This window comes from Belonocnema kinseyi, chromosome 4 (assembly GCF_010883055.1).
Source record: "Belonocnema kinseyi isolate 2016_QV_RU_SX_M_011 chromosome 4, B_treatae_v1, whole genome shotgun sequence".
Classification (NCBI taxonomy): domain Eukaryota; kingdom Metazoa; phylum Arthropoda; class Insecta; order Hymenoptera; family Cynipidae; genus Belonocnema; species Belonocnema kinseyi.
This window is the reverse complement of record NC_046660.1, coordinates 11,336,115-11,359,567: the sequence shown is the minus strand read 5'-3', so window position 1 is coordinate 11,359,567 and position 23,453 is coordinate 11,336,115. Positions and strand designations below refer to the sequence as shown.

The 23,453-nt window shown below is 24.3% G+C and overlaps 1 protein-coding gene across 4 annotated transcripts in view; it reads left to right on the top strand.

Moving 5' to 3' along the window:
- Nucleotides 1-3,004: 3,004 nt before the first annotated feature.
- Nucleotides 3,005-23,453, top strand: part of LOC117172063 (TATA element modulatory factor) — a 56,980-nt gene continuing 36,531 nt past the window's right edge. The window contains exons 1-3 of one of the 4 annotated variants that reach the window (XM_033359810.1): nucleotides 3,005-3,165; nucleotides 11,084-12,831; nucleotides 22,520-22,618. In XM_033359810.1, the coding sequence (XP_033215701.1) occupies nucleotides 11,096-12,831; nucleotides 22,520-22,618 (1,835 nt within the window). In that variant the 5' untranslated portion in view covers nucleotides 3,005-3,165; nucleotides 11,084-11,095. Of the gene's footprint in view, nucleotides 3,166-11,083; nucleotides 12,832-22,516; nucleotides 22,625-23,453 lie in introns of all 4 variants that reach the window. The other 3 variants (XM_033359808.1, XM_033359809.1, XM_033359807.1) reach the window with 3 other exon arrangements.

The following is a 23,453-nucleotide window of genomic DNA, read 5'->3' as shown; positions in this document are numbered from 1 at the left end:
AACAAAAAGATGAATTTTTTCTAGAAAGACCAATTTTGAACACAATATCTGACTTTTCAACCAAATAGTTACAGCTACAACTAAAAAAGGTAAATCAGAAGAAACAAAGAACGAATTTTTCATAAAATTATTAAATTTTCAACAATAAAAATAAATTTTCAACTAAAATAATTAATTTTTAACAATAGAAATAAATTTTCAATTAAAAAATTATTATTATTCATTTTCAAAATTCAAAATTTTTTCAAAATTATTCATTTTCAAAAAAAAACGGAAAAGTTAAATTTTTTAATGAAAAATTTGAATTTTTGAAAAAAAGTTCAATCTTCTACAAATGAAATTATTTTTTAATTCAAAAAGTATAGTTTTTAAATTTAATTTAAATACATTTCTTAACTGTGAATTTAAGTATACACGTAAGTTTTGAGTCAAAAAATAATGTTTAATAGAAAAGAAAAATATAATTTTCTTTAAAATTATTATATTCGTAACTATAGAAATGAATTTTCAACTAAAAACAATTAAATTTGAACAAAAATTGGAAAAGTAAAATTTTCAAATAAAAAATTGAATTTTTGAAATTATCAAATAAAAAACCATTCATTTTGAAGAAAAATTGAAAAGGTTATATTATCAAATAAAAATTGAGTTCTTGACATAATTTTTGAATCTTCTATAACAGCAAAATTAACTTTCAATTAAAAAAGATAAATTTTTAACAAAAAATTAAATAGTTCAATTTTAATTATAAAAAAATGATTTTCACCTACAAAAGCGAATTTTCAACAAAATAGTTCCATTTTCAGACAAATAAATAGTTATAAAAATATATATTGTACTAAAGAAAGAATTTTCAACCAAATATATGAATTTTCAACCATAAAAAACAACTTTTCAACAACAATGGAATAGTGTAACTTTCAGTGAAAAAATAATTTAGAACAGAAAGAAGAAGTTTCAACAAAATGGTTCAATTTTTAGCCGATGCAATTTAATTTTCAATCAAAAAAGTGAATTTTTAAGCAAGTAGAATATTTTTCTTTGAGAAAGACTAATTTTCAACTTGAAAAAGAAATTTATACAAGAATCAAAAAATTAATTTTTCAAATGAAGAATTTAATTTTTAACAAAATAGTAGTTTATTTTTGAACGAAAGAAATTAACTTTCAATTAAAACGGATAAAATTTTAACAGAAGCTGTATTAGTAAAATTGTCAACAAAATAATTGAATTTTCAACAACCTAGTTAAATTTTTAGCCAAAAAAATGATCTTACAAAAAAAAATTTAGCCACATGGTTCGAAATTTCAACTAAAAAAAATAAATTAAAAAAATTTTAGTTTCATTTTTAGTTAACAAATTATTGGAAAAAAATTTAATACAATGGAAAGAAAAGAATTACTATCTAAAAAAGATAGATCTCCAAAAAAATAGAAGTTAAATAATCAGCTTAAAAAATGAATTTTCTACCAAAAATATGCATCTTCAACTAAAATTATGAATATTTAATAAAAAATATTTAAAAATAAAATCATCGAATTTAATCAAATGAAGACAATTTTATACTAAATTATTTTATTTTTTCAATAGTGAAGATTAATATTTAATTAAAAATAAGATGGCCAATTTTATAACCAGACATTTTAACTTTCAACCAAGTATTTGAATTTTTGACAATATAAATTAAATGGATCTAAATTTGATGTAGAAATTTAGTTAATTTAATTCAAATGAGATTAATTCTATGATAATTTAACTATTCTATTTCTTATTAAAAATGTTGGGTAGCAAAATGTTCTTCTTGTTTAAAAATGCACCTTTTTAATTAAAAATTTTATTACTTTGTTGAAACTCTTACTTTTTTTGCTCAAAATTATTTGCTTTGATTAAAATTGAACTATTCTATTTTTGGTTACAAATTTATATTTTTTAGTCCTAAAATATATGGAAAATTGTTGAAAATTTCCCTATTTTTTACATTTATTTATTTTTCTAAATTAAATTTTTTAACTAATTATTTAAGAATTCAATTTCTGTTGTTTTGCGTTTTTTTAGCTGAAAAATCATTTCTTTCGTATAAAATTGAACTATTTTGTTCAAAAAAATATTTATTTATTTATTTTAAATCAATTTTTTGGTAGTTAAGTTATCTTTTTGGTTAGAAGTTTATATGTTTCGTTGGAAATTTTTATATTTTGTAGAAACTACGTTCTTTTTTGGTCACAAATTAATTTATAACTGAAAATTTTAATTCAATTTTTGGTACAAAATGGATCTTTTTTAGTTAAAAAATTATTTTTTTGTATAACCTGTCTTATTAAGTATTCCACTTTTGTTTAGAATTAATTTTTTAATTGAAAATTCATTTCTTTCCTTGAAAAATTGAACTATTTTGTTAGTTGAAAATTCGTCGTTTTAGTTAAAAATTTCAATATTTGATTGAAACATGATTTTTTTCATTAAAAATTATTTTTTTACTGAAAATTAAACCATGACATGTTTGTTGCAAAACTGATTTATTTTTCAGTTTAAAACATAAAAATTTGGTTGAAAACTATTTTTTTTTATTATAAATTTACCTTTTTTAGTTGTAACTTTAATTATTTTGTTGGAAATTTGTCTTTCTAATATAAAATTAATATTTGTTGAAAATTCAACTATTTGATGTAAAAAAATAGAAAAAGTTAAGAAAGCACGTACTTTGAAACGTTTTTTAAATACAGAATAATGTTATATTTCTGAAATTGAGAACTACGCAGAAAATACTAACCAGTAATGAAAATATTAAATCTTTTCTTTTCAAACTGAATGACTCATACTTTCACTTCATTTCATGATTAAACTATAAACTTTTGTCATTAATTTGTATAAAAAAATTTTTTTCTATTAATTTTTTTGTTTTGCCGGGATTTAGACTAGAACAGTTAGCGCAGCCTAGCGGCTCAAAGGTGAGGCATTTATCGTGATACGTCAAAATGTCGACCGACTAACGAAACGTATGTAATGTCGACTGCTAATCCGCTATTGATAAACAATTCTTTCCCACATATTTCGGGTTATCATTTTCCTAGTATATGTAAAATAATCGTGCGTGTATGAAAATGGTTCTTATTTATGAAGTAGGAGGTGTGAAATAGTGACATTCACAGTATTTTGCTGTCTAAGGTATATAAACCCCACCCTTATATGTCAGAACGCATAACCTCAACCGTGAAAACTGTCAAATTTTCCAAGTAAGCTTAAATTTTAGAATTTCATCGAGGCTCGGTGACGATTAATTTTTCTTAAGTCTTTAGTAATCCTTTATTTTCCTTTCTCTAGAATCTAAAAATGAATAATTCACCTTCTGCACAAAAATATTAACAAAATATTTGTACATAACCTCACTTTCTTTGTCTATTTTACACAATTGTTTATTTTTCATTGCGGTTCAAGTTGTAAGACGAGTAACTTGAAATGCAAAGTATTATTTTATAGAAAGCTGATTTGCATGCTTACAGAATGTAACAAAATTGTAGATTTTTTAAGTTGAAATTTAAAAAAAAAGGATAAATCCAAGGCCTAAAATGCTACGTAGCCCGACACACTTTTTGTACTTAGTTCGGATTTATTTTTGTTAGCCCGAAATCAAAAAGAGTGCATTGGAAAATCAACTTGATTTTATGAGGAAAATTTCCAGTTTTTTAAAGATAATATTTGTAATTTATTAAAAATGAACTTTTAATATTTATTTACACCATTATCTATTCTTTTATAGTCTATAAATTATAACAATTTATATTTATTTATCACAGGCTTCTCAGTCTTTCCCCTCTTTTTCCACTTTTTATTTCGTTTCACGTAAGTGCAAACTAAATTATTAATAGGACCTAATAAGAAAATCAATCTATTATATTTTTAGTTGAAAATTCATCTTTTCTATTTGGTTGAAATTTCGTTTTTTGGTCGAAAATTAATTTTTTTAAATTGACATATTCAATTTACTTTTTTTATTTAAAGTTTCATTAATTCTGTTGAAAATTCATCTGTGGTAAAATTTTTAGGTATTTTGTATAAAAATTATGCTTCTGTTTTTTAAAATTAGTTGAAAATAGGCTTTTTTAAATTTCAGTTTTCCTTTTTTAAGAAAACTAATCTTCTTTGACAAAAATTCAACTATTTGATTGAAAAATTCAATTATTTGGTTAGAAATTCGTGTATTTTGTTGAAAATTTGTTTTTCTTATGCTCTAAATTATTTTTATTTTACTGGAAATGTGATAATTCCTTTTTCTTTTGAAACTTAATAGTTTTTAGTTGAAAATTCTTCTTTTTTCTGTAGCAAATTGATCTTCTTAGTCAAGAATTCATTTTTCTGGTGGAAAATTCAACTATTTGATTTAAAATTAGTTGTTTTTAAAAATTGAAAATTAGTTTTCTGTAACCCAAAAATTTAACTAATTCCTTTTTGGTAAAAAATTATGGATTGTTTTTATTTGGAAATGCCACTGCTTGATTAAAAATTGATCTTTTTTATTATAAAATTCGTGTTTTTTTTTTAGAAGAAACTACATATTTTTTGGTCAAGAATACAACTGTATATTTCAAAATTGAAATAATTCCTTTAAAATTATTTTTTTTTTTGTTAAAAATTAATCTTTTCTTGATAAAAATTTTATTATTTGGTCGAAACTTTGATTGTGTTATTGAAAATTCAACAATTATGTTTAAAAGTCATCCCTTTTGGTTTAAAGTTCAACGATTTTGTAGAAAATTTTAGTTCAGTTTTTTTCCTTTTTGACTTCAAATTTTTTCTTTATTGAAAATTCAACGCTTTTATAGAAAAATCATCTTTTTTATAAAAATTAATTTTTTATTAATAATGCAACTGTTTGGTTGAAAGTTTCATTTGATCTTTTGCTAAAAATTAATTTTTTTTTTAATGAAAATTTGACCATTCTATTTTCGCTTCAAAATTAATCTTTTTAAATTGAAAATTCATCTTTTTGTAAAAAGTTAATCATTTTTCATTGTTAAAAATGCAACTAAGAATTTATCTTTATCTTTAATCTAGTCTTTTATGCTGAAAAGTTAATCTTCCTGGTTAAAAATGTACTGTTCTTTGTTAAAGGTTCGTCATATTAATTGAAAATTCTTTTCTGCTTGAAAATTAATGTTTTTTAAACAGAAAATGCAACTGCATATTCCAGTTTTGTTAGAAAATTATTATTTGCCATAGATAATTCTACTACCTGATTGAAAATTCGTATTTTTAGGTTCAATCGAACAGTTTTTAATAGAACATTAAAATCTTTTTTGGTTGAAATTCAATTTCTTGGTTAAAACTTGAAATAATTTGTTAAACATTCTTTTTTTATCAAACGTTGATCTTTTTGGTTTCAAAATTTAACTATTTTGTTGAAAATTCGTTTTTTATTGAATTTTTTAAACTAGTATCTACTATTATATTTTTGCTTGATAAATTATATTTTGTTGTTGAAAATAAACCGTTTTGTTGAATATTCGTTTTTTTGTTGTTTGAAAATTCATTTGTTTCGTAGAAAATTCACCTTTTTGCTTTAACTTTCAACAGTTTGTTAAAAATTTTAATTATTTTGTGGAAAATTTAACTGCTTCGTAGAAAATTAACATTTTTGTTGAAAAATCACATTTTTTAGTTGAATATTCAATTTTTTTTGTAATTCATTTTTATCTCGATGGTAAAACGATTACTTTAGGGAAATAATTTTTGATGAACAAGATCAAAATCCGTACATTTTTTCTTGTTTTTAGAAAATTACTTGTGTCAAGGAATCTTTTTAATATCGAAATGTTAATTAATTAAAATTTTGTAAACACGGGCGTTAATATCATTAAATGGTAATAAAATATTTTAAAAATTAACAGTTTTTTTTTAAAATTCATACCTCTTTGTTTGAAAATGGAAATATTTTGTTGAAAAATTCGATTTTTTTTAATTAATTTTATTACTGAACATTTAATCCTTTCATTTCTTGATGAAAATTGATCGTTTTTATAGAAGATTTGTCTTCTTTGGTACAAAATGAATCTTCTTAGTTAAAAATTTTAATAATTGGTTAAAATTTAAAGTCCTTTGTTAGAAATTGATTTTATTGGTTAAAAAATTAATAGTTTTCAGTGGAATTTTTAACTATTTGGTTGAAAATTCACGTATTTCTTAAAAATTAATTTTTTTCGTTAAAGATTTATCCCTTTGTTAGAAAGTTGAACCATTTGATTGAATATTTGATTTTTTGGTTTGAAAATTAATTTTTTTAACTGACAAATTAACTATTTCATTGTTGGTTTTAAACTGATTCTACTAGTTGAACAATTGAATATTCAACTGTTTCGTTAAAAATGATTTTTTTACTAACAAATTTTTTTTATGATTAAAAATTAGTTTTTGTAACTGAGAATATAACTGTTTCATTTCTTGCTGAAAGTTGATCGTTTTTAGTTCAAAAATGTGTCTTCTTTGGTACAAAATGAGTCTTATTGGTTGAAGATTCATTTTTTTTCCAGAAAATTGAACTATTTCATTGAAAATTGATATTTTTTAGTGAAATTTTTAACTATTTGGTTGAAAATCAATGTATTTTTTGTTTTGATTAGAAAATTAATTTTTTTGTTGTTAAAAAATTCAACAATTTTGTTAAAAATTAATTTTATTCGTTAAAGATTCATCCCTTTATTTGAAAATTGAACTATTTTCTTGCAAAGTAGATTTTTTTGTTTGAAAATTAATTATTTTAACAGACAAATTCAATATTCATCTGTTTGGTTAAAAATGATTTTTTTATTTTAAAAAAATTTTCATGGTTGAAAATTTAACTGTTTTGTTGAAAATTGATATTTTTTAGTGGAATTTTTAACTATTTGGTTTAAAATTTATGGATTTCATTGAAAATTAGTCCTTTTTGGTAGAAAATGAATCTTCTTGTTTGAAAATTTAATATTTGTTTATAAATTCATTTATCTTCTTGAAAATGCTACGTTTTTTCTATAAATGTTCGGAATTGAAAGCGTTTCAAATTGAACTTAATATAGTACCCACATAATAATTTTATTTTTATGATGTTTTTAGTCCGAAATTGGAAACATTTTAGGCCCTGTATAAATTTCATGATTTCGACTGATAAAAAAAAAAACACTATTCAGTGTGGCTACTGGACCGGGAAATTTATTTTTTGACCGAGAATTTTCCAAATTTCTAGAAAAAAATTCCTCCTACTTTGATTTCAACCTCTAATATTTAAAAAATAAATAATAATTGATTGTACGAAACGATTCGGCATCAGTTCACAATTTTGGAATTTCTAGATGTTAACGTTAAAAATGAAACTGTTTCAATTTGATTAAATTTCAGTCTAAAATATTCCATTTTTAAGCCATGCAATTTGAAATTTTTCATTTAAGAAAAATAATAATTACTTGTTATTTAAAAATATCGGATTGTTCATTTAAGATCAGTAATTTTAAATTAAATATTCAAAACTAAACAAAAAATATTAAACATTGAACGTTACAATTTTATTGTTCTATTTAACAAAATTTAATTTGTAAGTCAGATTGATACATTTTGATGTTATAAATAACACTTGAACGCCTATTATTTTCAGGAAAAAATTCAAGTAAGTTGAAGAGATATTTAGAAGATTTGAAAAATTGAAAATTAATGTAAAATTTGAAAACGAATAATAACATTTTGTTCGGTTGCTATAAAAATTAAATAGGATTTTTTACCGTGAAAAATTATTTGTAATTCGAATAATTTTAAAAGATATTTAGAAGTTGTGAAAAACTTTTGATAAAATTTTTAAGTTTCAAAAAATTTGAAAAAAAAAAACATGTAGATGTTTCAAGATCTTGAAATAAAATTTCGAAGCATTTTAAGAATCTTTAAACTATTTAAAATTAAAATAATTTAACTTTTAATTTGAGCAGGGAATTTTCAATCTTTTGCAAATTTATAGTTGGAACTGGAAATTATCAAGAATAACAATAATTTTGACTTGGAACTCGGGAATTTTGAAATCTTAACAAATTCCGAGCTAGTGCTGCAAATTTGTGAAAAGGGACAAAATTTTGAATTAGAACAGGAAGTTTTTCCAGCGAATTTTAATTCTGAATTGAAGCAGGGAATTTTCCAACTTTAACCAATTCTGAGTTCAAATTGGTGTTTATACCGAAAAATTATAATTTTTCATCAAACGGGGATTGTTAAAATTTAAATAAAATCCATTTTACAAGAAAATTGTATTCTTAGTTGAAACGTAAAATTTTCCAAAAGTATTAAAATTCCGGATTTGAATAAGGAATTTTCAGTTTTTAACAAATTCTAATCTGGAATTAGAATTTAAAATTGCTTAATATGGTATAATTTTGAACATTTTTAAACTCATTGATTTATTCTTCATTTTATAGCATTGAAAATGATAACGTGGATTTAGATTTTTGGAACTAAATTGGAATCTTTTTAACTCTACAATTGATAATTTAGCAGTTTAATTGCATTAAATTTAAAAGTGTTCTGTTGGCAAGTATTAGTAGTTTCTATTTGATACCTGTAAATTATTGAACGTTTGAATACAAAATTCTTGAATGAAACAACGTTTAAACTTCAATTTTCAAATTCAAGAGTGTCACTTTGAGTGCTTTAATTTCCTGTTCAGTTTTTATGACTTCGAATGGAACAATTTTTAGATTTAGTGTTCGATTTTTTAAATTTCACTGGCCGTGAAAAATGTTTGCGAAGCGGAAAAAATGGGGAAATGCAACTATTTGGTTATAAATTTGTGTATTTTCTTTAAACTTTGTTTTTCTTTACCTGAAAATTAATTTTTATCTGAAAATTTGACCATTCTATTTTTGGTTAATGACTTATCTTTTCTAGTATAAAATTCTTCTTTTTTTAGAATAAACTCCTATTTTTTGTCAAGAAAATTAGTTGGAAAAATTTGTTGAAAATTAAAATAATTCCTTTAAAATTATTTTTTTTGTTTGTTAAAAATTAATCTTTTCTTGTTAAAATTTTTATTATTTGGTCGAAATTTTAATTGTGTTATTGAAATTCAACAATTATGTTTAAAAGTCATCCCTTTTGGTTAAAAGTTCAACGATTTTGTAGAAAAATTTAGTTCAGTTTTTTTCCTTTTTGACTTCAAATTTTTTTAATTGAAAATTCAACGCTTTTATAGAAAAATCATCTTTTTTGGTAAAAATTAATTTTTTTATTGATAATGGAACTGTTTAGTTGAAAGTTTTATTTGATCTTTTGCTAAAAATTAATTTTTTCAACTGAAAATTTGACCATTATATTTTCGCTTCAAAATTAATCTTTTTAAATTGAAAATTCATATTTTTGTAAAAAGCTAATCATTTTTTCTTGCTAAAAATGGAAATAAGAATCTATCTTTATCTTTAATCTAGTCTTTTATATTGAAAAGTTAATCTTCCTGGTTTAAAATGTACTTTTCTCTGTTAAAGGTTCGTCATATTAATTGAAAATTCTTTTTTGCTTGAAAATTAATGTTTTTGAAATGAAAATGCAACTGCATATTCCAGTTTTGTTCGAAAATTATTATTTGCCATAGATAATTCTACTACCTGATTGAAAATTCGTATTTTTAGGTTGAATCGAACTGTTTTTAATAGAAAATTAAAATCTTTTTTGGTTGAAATTCAATTTCTTGATTAAAAGTTGAAATAATTTGTTAAACATTCTTTTTTTATCAAACATTGATCTTTTTGGTTTCAAAATTTAACTATTTTGTTGAAAATACAACTATTTAGTTGAAAATTGAAATAATTTCTCACAAATTATTTTTTGTTGTTAAAAAATTAATCTTTTCTTGTTAAAATTTTTATTATTTGGCCGAAACTTTAATTGTGCTGTTGAAAATTCAACAATTATGTTGAAAAGTCATCCTTTTTGGTTGAAAGTTCAACTACTTTGTAGAAAATTCAACTTTTTGTGTGAAAAAATTTACCATTTAGTTCAATTTTTTTCCTTTTTGACTGCAAAATTTTTCTTCATTGAAAATTCAACTCTTTTATTGAAAGTTCATCTTTTTTGTAAAACTTACATTTTTTATTGATAATGCAACTGTTTGGTGGAAAGCTTAATTTTATTTTTTGCTAAAAATTAGTTTTTTTAACTGAAAATTTGACCATTCTATTTTCGCTTAAAAATTAATCTTTTTTAATTAAAAATTAATTTTTCATCATTTATCTTTTTGGTTTCAAAATTTAACTATTTTGTTTAAAATTCGCTTTTTCATTGAATTTTTTTTAACTTGTATCTACTATTATATTTTTGCTTGGTAAATTATATTTTGTTGTTGAAAATAAACCGTTTTGTTGAATATTTGTTTTTTTTTTTTTTTTGAAAATTCATTTGTTTCGTAGAAAAATTGCCTTTTTTGTTTAAACTTTCAACCGTTTGTTAGAAAATTTAATTATTTTGTGGAAAATACAACTGCCTCGTATACAAAATTAACTTTTTTGTTGAAAAAGCATATTTTTTAGTTGAATATTCAATTTTTTTGTAATTAATTTGTATTTCGAAGTTAAAATGATTACTTTAGAAAAATAATGTTTGATGAACAAGGTAAAAACCCGTACAATTTGTCTTGTTTTTGAAAAATTATTTGTTTCAAGGAATCTTTTTAATATATTCAAAGATACTTTTTTGGAACTGAATTGGAATCTTTAAACTCTAGAATTTATAAAAATTTACAATTTAGCAATTTAATTGCTTTAAATTTAAAAGTTTTGAGTTAAAAAGTGTTAGTAGTTTCTATTTTATACCTATAAATTATTGAACATTTGAATACAAATTTGTTGAATGAAACAGCGTTTAAACTTCAATTTTCAAATTCAAGAGTTTTACTTTGAGCGCTTTCATTTGCTGTTCAGGTTTTATGACTTCGAGTGTAATAATTTTTATATTTAGTGTTCGATTTTTAAAATTTCATTGACCGTGAAAAATGTTTGTGAACCGGAAAATATCCGGGAATTTTTTTCTTTAATTAAAACGGCCACCTCGACTATTTCAAGTTGAATTTCTTTAAAATTTGCAGATATGAGGAAGAATGAGTTGGTTCGACGCCTCGGGATTTGCCAGTCTGGCAAAGTCCGCACTTAAGGAAGCCCAGAAGACAATCGACAAGGCTCTGGACATCAAAGATGAAGAGCAAAAAGAGACAAAAGCACCCTCGGCTGAAATGACCGACTTTTTTGAAACTTGGGGATTAGAAGAAAAAGAATCGGCGGAAAAAAAAGAATTAGCAGAAGAAAAAGAATCAATGGAAGAAAAACCCAATTTATCGCAGCAACAAACCACCAGTATTTGGGGAAGTTTCACTGGATCATTTTTCGAGAATTCAAAGGGCCTCGAAGGAGGATTAAAAACTATGAAGCACTCGAAATCCTTTCAAGAATTCCTCAAAGACAACATCGAGCAACCACACGTTCCATCTTGTCCGTCCGATTCCGCAAGTTTAGTCGGCGAATCTTCCAATTCTTCGAATTTAAAAAATGAAAGCAGAGATTCCTCTTTTAGTGAAAATCCGCCATCTTCAGGCAGCATTCTCGTGGAAGAGTCAGAAATTGAGAAAGAGGAGGGAAAAACGAGTTCGGAAATGGAGAAGAGCAACGGCAGTTTCGAGAAAACTGAATTGAAAGCTGCCGAGTCTCTAAAAAGAGTGTCCGTGATTTCTTGTGAGAGCGACAAGAGGAGTTCGGACAGTGTCGAGATTCTTGGATCCCAACCGAGCACAGATTGCACAACGACTCCCGAATCGGAAGTAAATTCCGCCAGTCAGTCAAGTCCTTCTTTCTCGGGTCCGAAAGTCAATTCCGAATCGGTTGAAATCTTGGCTGAGAGTCCGGTGACTTCTCCAAGTTCGGTGGAAGTTTTGGGCGACTGGAAAAGTGACACTAGTCCCTTTTTCTCACCGACTGATGAAAAACATTTCAAATCTTCCTCATCCGACAGAGCTTCTAGTACAATTGAAATTTTAGAAAACGAATCAGATATCTCGCCTTACGAGTCCCCGACCGAGGAAGCGAAAACAGTCAGTTCCTATTCTGAAAGTAAAAGCCGAGCCGAGAGTTTTGCGGCATCGGGGCAAAAAGAGTCGGAATGTGCAACGAAAATTTCGCCAGACAGTGTCAAAGTGATTGCCGATATTGATGAATCGGATGAAATAAGTCTGGCTGAAGATTCCTACACCTCGGCCTCTGAAAGTACAGTTATGACGATCATGGAATCGTTTCAGCAAGTTGATCAAAGAGCAAAAGAGATTTCAGACTCAAATTTGAAAATGCAAGACTCGCTCGCTGATTTAAATTCCAGTGCCGAGTATCCGCTGATTTCTAGTCTCGATTCGATCAAGGAGAAACCTAATTTGCATCTGCCACTCGAGCCGATAACGACCCAGCCGATAAGGAAGACAGATCATCTTGAATCTGGTAAAAATCTTGCCGAATTGGATCCTTTCGAGCAGCTGAAAAACTCGACGATTGAGCCACCCGAGCCGGAAAATCTGCAGATTACAAAGACTGAAAGTGTCGAGGGACCAGATCAGTATTTGATGTTGACGGACTCGAGTTGCGAAGGCACTTTGATCGAGAGCAGTTCTGAGGATAATGCGACCTTGGGTTGTGCCGAGACAACAATCACTGAAGCGCCTCTCACGGCGAGTTTTTCCGTTAAATCGATGCTGGCTGATGCCATGTATGAAAAGAGTGATAAGAGCGAGAATAGCGATACGGAGAGACAATGCACGGAAGTTCCGCGCGAGAATTCACCAATATCTTCGGAAAGGTACAATTTAGAGCATTATGTTTCTTTGATTGTGATGATTTAGGGTGTCCAGCTGGGGAGTGCTTCCACTGTACGAGAATTGAAAACGGCCGTGCGGCGGCGCTGGTAGTAACTTTGTTCTACAAAACCATGCAGTGCTAGAAGAAAATTGCATAAAAATTACATAAAAATTACAAAATAAATATGAAAAACCCTTTAAAATAATTTTTTCTTCATAGCATAGTCAAGTATTAAATGAGACTTTCGTATCTGCTTTTTTATTAGAAGAAAAAACCGCATAATTGAAATAATTTAAACACACAAACAAATTGCATGGATATTCAGAACATATAAAAATAAATAACGAATACACAAAATATAGAATTATGACCATAAATTAAGAAATTAATTAAAATGTTATTAAATACTTTCGGTAATCTTAAATTTCGACAAATTTAAATTTCAGGGATGGAAATATTTATTGAATTATCGAACTCTTAAATGTGACATTTCTTTAATCAGACTTAGTAACGAAGCTAAAATATTTTAACATTTGGATAGTCACTCTTAAATAGAGACTATTAATGAATATTTTTTATCTTAGCCAACACTCAAATTATTTGAGAATTATTTTTCAAAGTGTTTTAATAAATCCACGTTCAAATTAAATTATGAGAATTGAGAACAAGAAAATAAGTATTATTAGCTTGCTTTTAAATTTATGTAAATATAATTTTGATAAGAATCTTAAGAAGGTTAAAAAAAATATAAATATAAAAAAATATAATATAATATGAAAAATTTAAGTTTTTTCAAAGATGTTTAGAACGTTTAGAAGTGGGGATGGAAGCAAGAAATATTTGTTAAATTTTCGAAGATGTTTCACAGTTTTCGAATATTTATAATATATTTAAAACGTCTTATATTCCTGAAAATATTTTTTAATTATCTTCTAATCTTCTAAATTTTACCAGCAATTTTAGGACAATTTTTATATTCTCTTGAAAACTTTCGAAATCTTTTAGAACTTAAAATTAATTTTGAATCTCTTTAATTCTGCTAAATATTTCTTGGATTTACTCAATTTTTTGTTTGTTTTTATTTTGTAAACTTACTCTTTTGATATGTTTAAAAACCTTTTTGATTTTTTCTCAAAGTTCATTTTCGAAAATAAAAATTATAAAAAATTTTCACACGAATATAAGGACAATTTTTTTCAAATCTTGTCAGTCCTTCTAAATCTTCTAATCTCTTAAAATTATTTTAATCTTTTCTATGAAATTAAAAAAATTGCCCTAAAATCTTTCAGATTCTTCTTTGACAATTTTTTTAAATCTTTAAAAATGTTTTTACCAAATTCTTAAAAAATCTTTACAAGTTCTCAAAAATTTTCTTGAAAATCTTTTACACACTTTTTAAAAATGTTTGGAAATAATTCGAAATGTTTTGTGATCTTTTTTCAATTTTTTCTCGAAATTCCTCACAAAAGAATCATTTAAAAATTTCCCATGAATCTTGAAAACTTCTTTTCATTTTCTTGACACCTTGACAAAATTTGAAAAATTTCAGAATATTTTAAAGCTTTTATAATAATTAAAAGGGTTTTTAACAATTCAAAAAGAGTGTATGTACCTTTTTTACGTAAATAATTCATTTATTTAGTAGAAAATTTAATTACTTTGTTGGAAATTTAACCATTTTTTAAAAAATCATCTTTTTGGATCGAAAGTTTAACTGTTTTTGTCGAAAATTCGTCTTTTTGGGTTGACAGTTCGACCAAATTGATCTTTTTTAGTTGAAGATTCGTATTTTTTTAGTAGAATCTACATAACTTGTGGTTAGGGATAAAAGTGGTTGAAAATTAAAATAATTCATTAAAAATTCTTTTTTTTTTTCTTTTAAAAATGAAACTTTTCCTTTTAAAATTTTTAGTTTTGGGTCGAAACTTTAATCGTTTTGTTGAAATTTCGAAAGTGTTGTTAAAAAATGATCGCTTTTGATTAAAAGTTCAACTATTTGATTGAAAATTCAGTTGCAAGTTCATTTCTGGTAAAAAATGTAGGTAAATTTAAATTCAAAAATTATAAATTTGAATTAAATGTATGATAAATTGTAGAAAAATTATTCTTCTATTTTTAAAAATTGTTTTTTTTTTGTTTCAACTAGAGATTTTACCTTTTTTTAATGTAAAATGGACTTTTTTAAATTTCGTCTTTTTGGAAAAAATTAATCTTTGTTACAAAATAATTCTAAATTTTATAAATAATTCAATTTTTTCCCCTTTTTGACTGCAAAATCTTGTTTGGCTGAAAATTCAACTATTTTATTGAAAATTCATTTCTGATACAAAACTTAGATATTTTGTAGAAAAATTATTCTTGTGTTTTTTTTTTACTGGAGATTTGACCATTTTTTTAGTGTAAAATGGACTTTTGTAAATTTCGTCTTTTTTGGAAAAAATTAATTGTCCAAAATTCATCTTTTTGATGGAAAGTTCAACTATTTTATTAAAAACGAGTTTTTAAAAATTGAAAATTAATTTTTTATAACCAAAAATTTAAATATTTTCGCTTAATAATTAATCTCTTTAAGTTGAAAATTCGTTCTTTTTATTATTAGAAACTACATATTTTTTGGGTAAGGAAAAAAGTGTCTGGTTGAAAATTCAAATAATTCATTAAATAAAAAAATTTCTTTTAAAAATGAATCTTTTCCTGTTAAAAATCTTATTATTGGATCGAAATTTTAACCATTTTGTTGAAATTTTGAAAATGTTGTTAAGAAATGATCGCTTCTGTTTTTAAAAATTGTTTTTTTTTTTTGTTTTAACTAGAGATTTGACCTTTTTTTCTATGTAAAATGGACTTTTTTTAATTTTGTCTTTTTAAGGAAAAAATTCATCTTTGTTACAAAATAATTCTAAATTTTATAAATAATTCAATTTTTCCCCTTTTTGACTGCAAAATATTTTTTGACTGAAAATTCAACTTTTTTGTTGAAAATTCATTTCTGATACAAAACTTAGATATTTTGTAGAAAAATTATTCTTGTGTTTTTAAAAATTGTGTGTTTTTTTTTAACTGGAAATTTGACCATTTTTTTATGTAAAATGGACTTTTGTAAATTTTGTCTTTTTGGGAAAAAATTAATCGTCCAATATACATCTTTTTGATTGAAAATTCAACTATTTTGATTAAAAATTAGTTTTTTATAACCAAAAATTAAAATATTTTCACTTAATAATTGATCTCTTTAAGTTGAAAATTAGTTTTTTTATTATTAGAAACTACATATTTCTTGACTGAGGAAAAAAGTGTCTGGTTGAAAATTCAAATAATTCATTAAAAAAACATTTTCTTTTAAAAATGAATCTTTTCCTCTTAAAAATTTTATTATTGGATCGAAACTTTAACCGTTTTGTTGAAATTTCGAAAATGTCGTTAAAAAATGATCTCGTTTAGTTGGAAGTTCAACTATTTTGTCGTAAATTCATCCCTTTGGTTTGAAAATTCGACCATTTGGTTCAATTTCTTCCGCTTTTTGACTGCAAAATCTTTTTTGGCTGAAAATTCATTTCTGGTAAAAATTTTGGATATTTTGTAAAAAAATTATTCTTCTGTTTTTGAACATTGTTTTTTTTTTAACTTGAAAATTCAACTATTTGGTTAAAAATTTGTTTTAATAACACAATTTTAATTATTTTCGGTTAATAATTGATCCCTTTTAGTTGAAAATTTCCTATTTTCTGAGTAGAAGCTCAACTATTTCCTCAAAATATTTTTTGGCTGAAAATTCAACTTTTTCGAAAATTCAAATGAAAATTCATTTCTGGTAAAAAATTTAGGTATTTTGTAAAAAAAATTTATTCTGTTTTAAAAAAATTTTTTTTTAACTAGAGATTTTACCTTTTTTTATGTAAAATGGACTTTTTTAAATTTCGTCTTTTTTGTAAAAAATTAATCTTTGTTTCAAAATAATTCTAAAGATTTCAGAATATTTCAAAATATTTCAAAGCTTTTATAATTATTTAAAGGGTTTTTACCATTTTAAAACAAATTCACGGACCTTTTTTAGGTGACTATTCATTTATTTAGTAGAAAATTTAATTAGTTTATTGAAAATTTCATAATTTTGTTAAAAAATCTTCTCTTTTGATCGAAAGTTTAATTGTTTTTGTCGAAATTTCGTTAAAAAATGATACATTTTAGTTGGAAGTTCAACTATTTTGTCAAAAATTCATCTTTTTGGCTTGAAAATTCGACTATTTCGTTCAATTGTTTCCCCTTTTTGGCTGAAAAATTCAACTATTTTATTGAAAATTCAGTTTAAAGTTCATTTCTGGTAAAAAAAATTTGTATTTTGCAGAAAAATTATTCTTCTGTTTAAATTTTTTTTAACCACAGATTTGACCTTTTTTTATGTAAAATGGACTTTTTTAAATTTCTTCTTTTTTGGACAAAATTAATCTTTGCCAAAAATTCATTTTTCATTGAAAATCCGACCATTTGGTTCAATTTTTTCCCCTGTTTGACTGAAAAATCTTTCTTGGCTGAAAATTCATCTTTTTGATTGAAAATTCAACTATTTGGTTAAAAATTTGATTTTAATAACACCAAAAATTTAATTATTTTCGGTTAATAATTGATCTCTTTTAGTTGAAAATGTCCTGCTTTTTAGTAGAAACTACATTTTTTTGGTAAAGGATAAAAGTGTCTTGTTGAAAATTAAAATAATTAATTAAAAATTCTTTTTTTTTCTTTCAAAAATGAATCCTTTTCTGTTAAAAAATTTATTATTGGACCGAAACTTTAATCGTTTTGTTGAAAATTTATCTTTTTGACTTGAAAATTCGACCATTTTTTCCCCTTTTTGACTGTAAAATCTTTTTTGGCTGAAAATTCAACTATTTTATTGAAAATTCAGTTGAAAATTCATTTCTGGTAGAAAAATTCGTTTTTTTTTAGAAAACTTATTCTTCTATTTCTAAAAATTGTTTTTTAACTGGAGATTTGACCATTTTTTAAAATGTAAAATCGCCTTTTTAAACAAATTTTTTTTGTTTGAAAAAATTAATCTTTGTCAAAAACTCATCTTTTTGATTGAAAATTAGTTTTGTTTTGTTAAAAATTAATTTTTTTTACTGAAAATGTGATAATTCTATTTTCGCTTGAAACTTGATATTTTTTTCATTGAAAATTCTTTTTTTTTGTAGAAAATTAATCTTCTTGGTCAAGAATTCATTTTTCTGATTAAAAATTCAACTATTTAATTAAAAATTAGTTGTTTTTTTCATTGAAAATTAGTTTTTTATAACCAAAAATTTAAGTTTTTTCAGTTAATAATTGATCTCTTTTAGTTAACAATTCGTATTTTTTTGAGTAGAAACTACATAATTTTTGGTTAAAGATAAACTTGTTTAGTTTAAAATTAAAATAATTCATTAAAAATTCTTTTTTTACCTTTAAAAATGAATCTTTTTCTGTTAAAAAATTTATTATTGGACCGAAACTTTAATCGTTTTGTTGAAATTTCGAAAATGTTAAAAAATGATTCCTTTTGTTTGAAAGTTTAACTATTTTATCGAAAATGTTTCTTTTTGGCTTTAAAATTCGATCCTTTGGTTCAATTTTTGTCTCTCATTGATTGAAAAAATTTTCTTGGCTGAAAATTAAACTATTTTATTGAAAATTCAGTTAAAAGTTCATTTCTGGTAAAAAAATGTAGGTATTTTATAGAAAAAAATATTCTTCTGTTTTGACATTTTTTTAAACTGGAGATTTGACTATTTTTTAAATGTAAAATAGACTTTTTTCAACTTCGTCTTTTTGGAAAAAATTAATCTTTGTTACAAAATATTTCTAAAGACTTTAGAATATTTCAAAGTTTTTATAATTATTAAAAGGAATCTTAACATTTCAAAAAGAGTGCACGGACCTTTTTTACGTGAAAATTCATTTAATTAGTAGAAAATTTAATTGCTTTGTTTTAAATTCAATACTTTTGTTAAAAAATCATCTCTTCGTCGAAAGTTTATTTTAATCTAGGTCGAAAATTCATCTTTTTGGCTTGAAAGTTCGACCATTTGGTTAAATTTGTTTCCCCTTTTGACTGCAAAATCTGTTTTGGCTGAAAATTCAACTTTTTCGAAAATTCAAATGAAAATTCATTTCTGGTAAAAAATTTAGGTATTTTGTAGAAAAATTATTTTTCTGTTTAAATTTTTTGTTTGTTTTAACTATAGTTTTGACCTTTTTTTTATGTAAAATGTACTTTTTTCAATTTCGTCTTTTTTAGAAAAAATTCATCTTTATTACAAAATAATTCTAAAGATTTCAGAATATTTCAAAATATTTCAAAGCTTTTATAATTATTAAAAGGATTTTTAACATTTCAAAAAGAGTTCACGGACCTTTTTACGTGAATGTTAATTTATTTAGTAGAAAATTTAATTAAACATAGTTTTTTTCAACTGGAGCTTATACTATCGCCTTTTTTTGAAAAAATTAATCTTGATCAAAAATTCATCTTTTTTATTGAAGGTTCAACTATTAGATTAAAACTTAGTTGTTTTTTTTTCATTGAAAATTGTTTTTTTATAACCAAAAACTTAAGTATTTTCAGTTAATAATTGATCTCCTTTAGTTGAAAATTCCTTTTTTTTAGTAAAAACTACATATTTTTTGTTAAGGATAAAAGTGGTTAAAAATTTAAATAATTAATTAAAAATTCTTTTTTTTTCTTTCAAAAATGAATCTTTTTTCTGTTAAAAAATTTATTATTGGATCGAAACTTAAACCGTTTTGTTGAAATTTCAAAAATGTTGTTAAAAATTTATCCCTTTCTGTTGAAAGTTCAACTATTTTGTCGAAAATTCATGTTTTTGGGTTAAAAAATCGACTATTTAGTTCCGTTTTTTTCCTTTTTGACTACAACATTTTTCTTGATTGAAAATTCAAGTCTTATATTGAAAACTTATCTTTCTTGAAGGAATCCTTTCACTTAATATACTTTTATGGTAAAAATTTAATTATTTTGTTGGAAAACTCAGCTGCTTCGTAGAAAATTAACATTTGATTGAAAACGTGAAAATTCATTTATCTGGCAGAAAATTTAATTACTTTGTTGGAAATTTAACAATTTTGTTAAAAAATTATCTCTTTTGATTAAAAGTTCAACTATTCTGTTGAAATTAATCTTTTTGGCTTGAAAATTCGACCATTTGGTTGAATTTTCCCCCTTTTTGACTACAAAATGTTTCTTGACTGAAAATGTAACTCTTTTATTGGAAATGCGTCTTTTTCGTAGAAATTACATTTTTTTATGATGGTCGAAGATTCAAGTGTTTTGTAGAAAATTCGTCTTTTTGACTTAAAACTTTGACAATTTGGTTCAAATTTTTTTACTGTCTTGATTGAAAAAATTAATTTTTTATTGGTTGAAGATTCATAATTTGAAAATTTATCGCCTTGGTTTAAAATTTAATTCATTTTTGCAAATTAAACAATTTTGTTAAAGAATTAGTCTTTTTTGGTTGAAATATGAACCATTACATTTTTCGTGAAGAATTAACTTTTTTCAATTTTAATAATTGCTTAAAAGTTGAACTACTGTGTTAAAAATTAATTTTATTGGATAAAAATTCATCTATGGTTAAAAATTGAACTTTTTTATTAAAAGTTCGTGTGTTTTGTTAAAAGATTGTCTTTTTTGGTGGAAAATTAATTTTCTTGGTTAAACTCCTTTGTTAAAATGCAATTTTTTAAAGTTTAAGATTCATCATTTTGCTTGAAAAATTTAGTATTTGGTTGAAATTTTGTTGATCTCGCTAAAATAATTAATTTTTTGAACTGAAAATTTTACCATTCTATTTTCGTCTAAAAATTAATCTTTTTTAGTTGAAAATTCGTCTTTTCGTAAAAAGATAATCTTTTTTTTTTGTTAAAAATTTAAGTGTTTATTTGAAAATTAATCTGTTTTGGTTGAGGATTCAACTTTTTTGTTGAGAATTCGTGTATTTTGTTGAAACTTCGTGTTTTTTTTGTGAAAAGTTGATCTTCTTTGTTGAAAATTCACGATTTTGAATATTTAAAAAAGAGTTCACGAATTTCAAAGATTTAAAAAGGATTCAAGGATTTAAAAAAGGCGTGTAGGCAATACATCAAAGATTTCGAATATTTCACAAAGATTTTTAAACTTTCAAAAAGCTTCAAGGATTTTAACTATTATAAAAAGGTTAGAAGATTTTCAAATATTTCATAAAGATTTCAAATATTTTAATGATTTTAAATAAATACAAAAGATTTCAAACAGATTTCACAAAGATTTCAAAAAATTCATTAGGATTTCAGAAGATTTCAAGTATTTTAAAGATTTTAAAAAGGGTATATTGCACCAGATTTCAAAAATTTCAGGCAATTTCAAAAGGTTTGAATTAATTTGAGAAGATCTCAAAAGATTTAAATGGTTTCAAATGAACACAAAAGATTTCACAAACAAAGATTAAAGAAAGATTTCACAAATATTTCAAATATTTCACAAAAATTTCATCAAGATTTCAAAACATTTCAAAATTTCTAAATAATTTCATATTTTTTAAAATATTTCAAAAAATTTCGCCAATATTTCAAATGTATACAAAGTTTTTACCTATATTTGGAAGAATCCATAAGGATTTCAAAAAATTTCAAGAATTTCAAAAATTTCAAAAAGAGTACAGTACGCCAAAATAGAAAATAGCTGTATGAAAGATTTCAAGATTTAAATTTTTTTAAAGATATCAAAGATTTCAGAACATTTCAAAGCATTTCCATGATTTCAAAAGGTTTCAACAAAAATTTGAGAAGATTTCTCAGAAGTTTCTAGACTTTAAAAAGATTTTAAATGCTTCAAAAAGATTTCAACGTATTTACAAAGATTTAAAAAGATTTAAATGATTTTAAACGAACACAAAATATTTTACATACTAAGATTTTTAAACTTTCAGAAGATTTTAAGGATTTTAAAGATTTGAAAAAAGATATAGTAAACCAGATTTCTAAGATTTTAGACCTTTTGAAAGATTTGCAACGATTACATTTTTTTGCATAAGATTTCACAAATATTTCAAACATTTTAAAGATTTCAAATGAATACAAAAGATTTTACAAATATTTAAAAGATTTCAAAAATGGTTCATCACACCAGATTTAAAACATTTTAAAGGTTTTCAATAATTTCACAAATATTTCGAAGAACTCATAAGATTACCAAAAGATTTCAAGAATTTAAAATTAAAAAAAAGAGTATAGTAGACTAAAATACAAAACATTTCAAAGATTTTAAACAAGTTTCAAAGATTATGCAAAAATTGAAAAACCTTTTAAAAGATTTCACAGAAATTTCCAGGATTTTAAAGACGTTACAGAGATTTAAATATATTCACAAAGATTTCGCAAAGACGTCTTATGTTCGCAAAAAATTCAGAATTTGTTTATTTATGATTCTGCTTTATTTAGAATCTTTTGTGCCCAATACAAAAAAGATCCATTTTTAACATGTACAACAAACGGTTATTTGATTATTTGATTTAAAAAAAGGGAGATCTGGAAAAACTTGATTTCTTGACCTGGAAAACCTGGAAAAGACCTTGAATTTTGTTCTGCCGAATCGTTGGACACCCTGCGATTTGATCGAATTTTTTGTTTATTATCATCTTAATTTGCTACAGTAGATCAGATCTTGTGAAAATTGGATCGGATCAAACTAGCGGGCACACGTCCGGAGATGAATTGGAGACAACAACTTCAAGTGATATTGAAATAATATCGAGGTACAGGTATGATTTCTCCAAGTAGTGAATGCTACCATGCCTTTACCTTATTTTTTATATATATTATATTTTTATTTCTCCAAGTATCCCAAATAACAGCTCTCATCCGCATTTTTATTAGAATCGCTTGCATTCGCCTAGATATTTGGCCAGGGGAATGGAAAACTGCAGGAAACCTGAATTTCCGATAAGAAAAATAAAATCTTTTTGATCATAATTATTAGAGTTCCTTGTTGTTCAGAGATTAACTATATGTAGTACGGTCTTCCGACACCAGATGACGCCACTTTTCAAAGTATCTCGCAACTAAAAATGAAACCTATATCCCTTGTGCAGATTCGGTGAGCCATTAAAGTTCAGAGTCAAAGGCACGTTGAGTGTAAACTGGGTAAGATATTACTTATTATCGTTCCTTGTTCTTCAGAGATTAACTATATGTAGATGTTTAGAGTAAAAATCTCTGATATTACCAAATAATATATTTAGAAACTACATTTATAATTAAATCATTAGTGCAAGTAAGTTACAAATGATTGCAACCTTATTAATCAATACAAACACTTTCAGCAAAGATTGTTTCTACTTTAGTTATATGACGATTAGAAAATTTTGCAAAAACATTAGATTCGTGCGACCAACCCGCCGCCTGTGTTATAACATTTATACTGAGACCTTTTTGAAAAGCTTTGAAAGTAGAAGCGTGTCTCGTAGAGTGGCTTGTAAAATGATCATCTACTAGGCAGTCTGATAAGTCCCTGAAAAATGAAACACGGAGACGTTTTTTTGGCCAAAGTCGGTTTTATTTTTCAACATACTTTCCTTTTAGGTCGATACA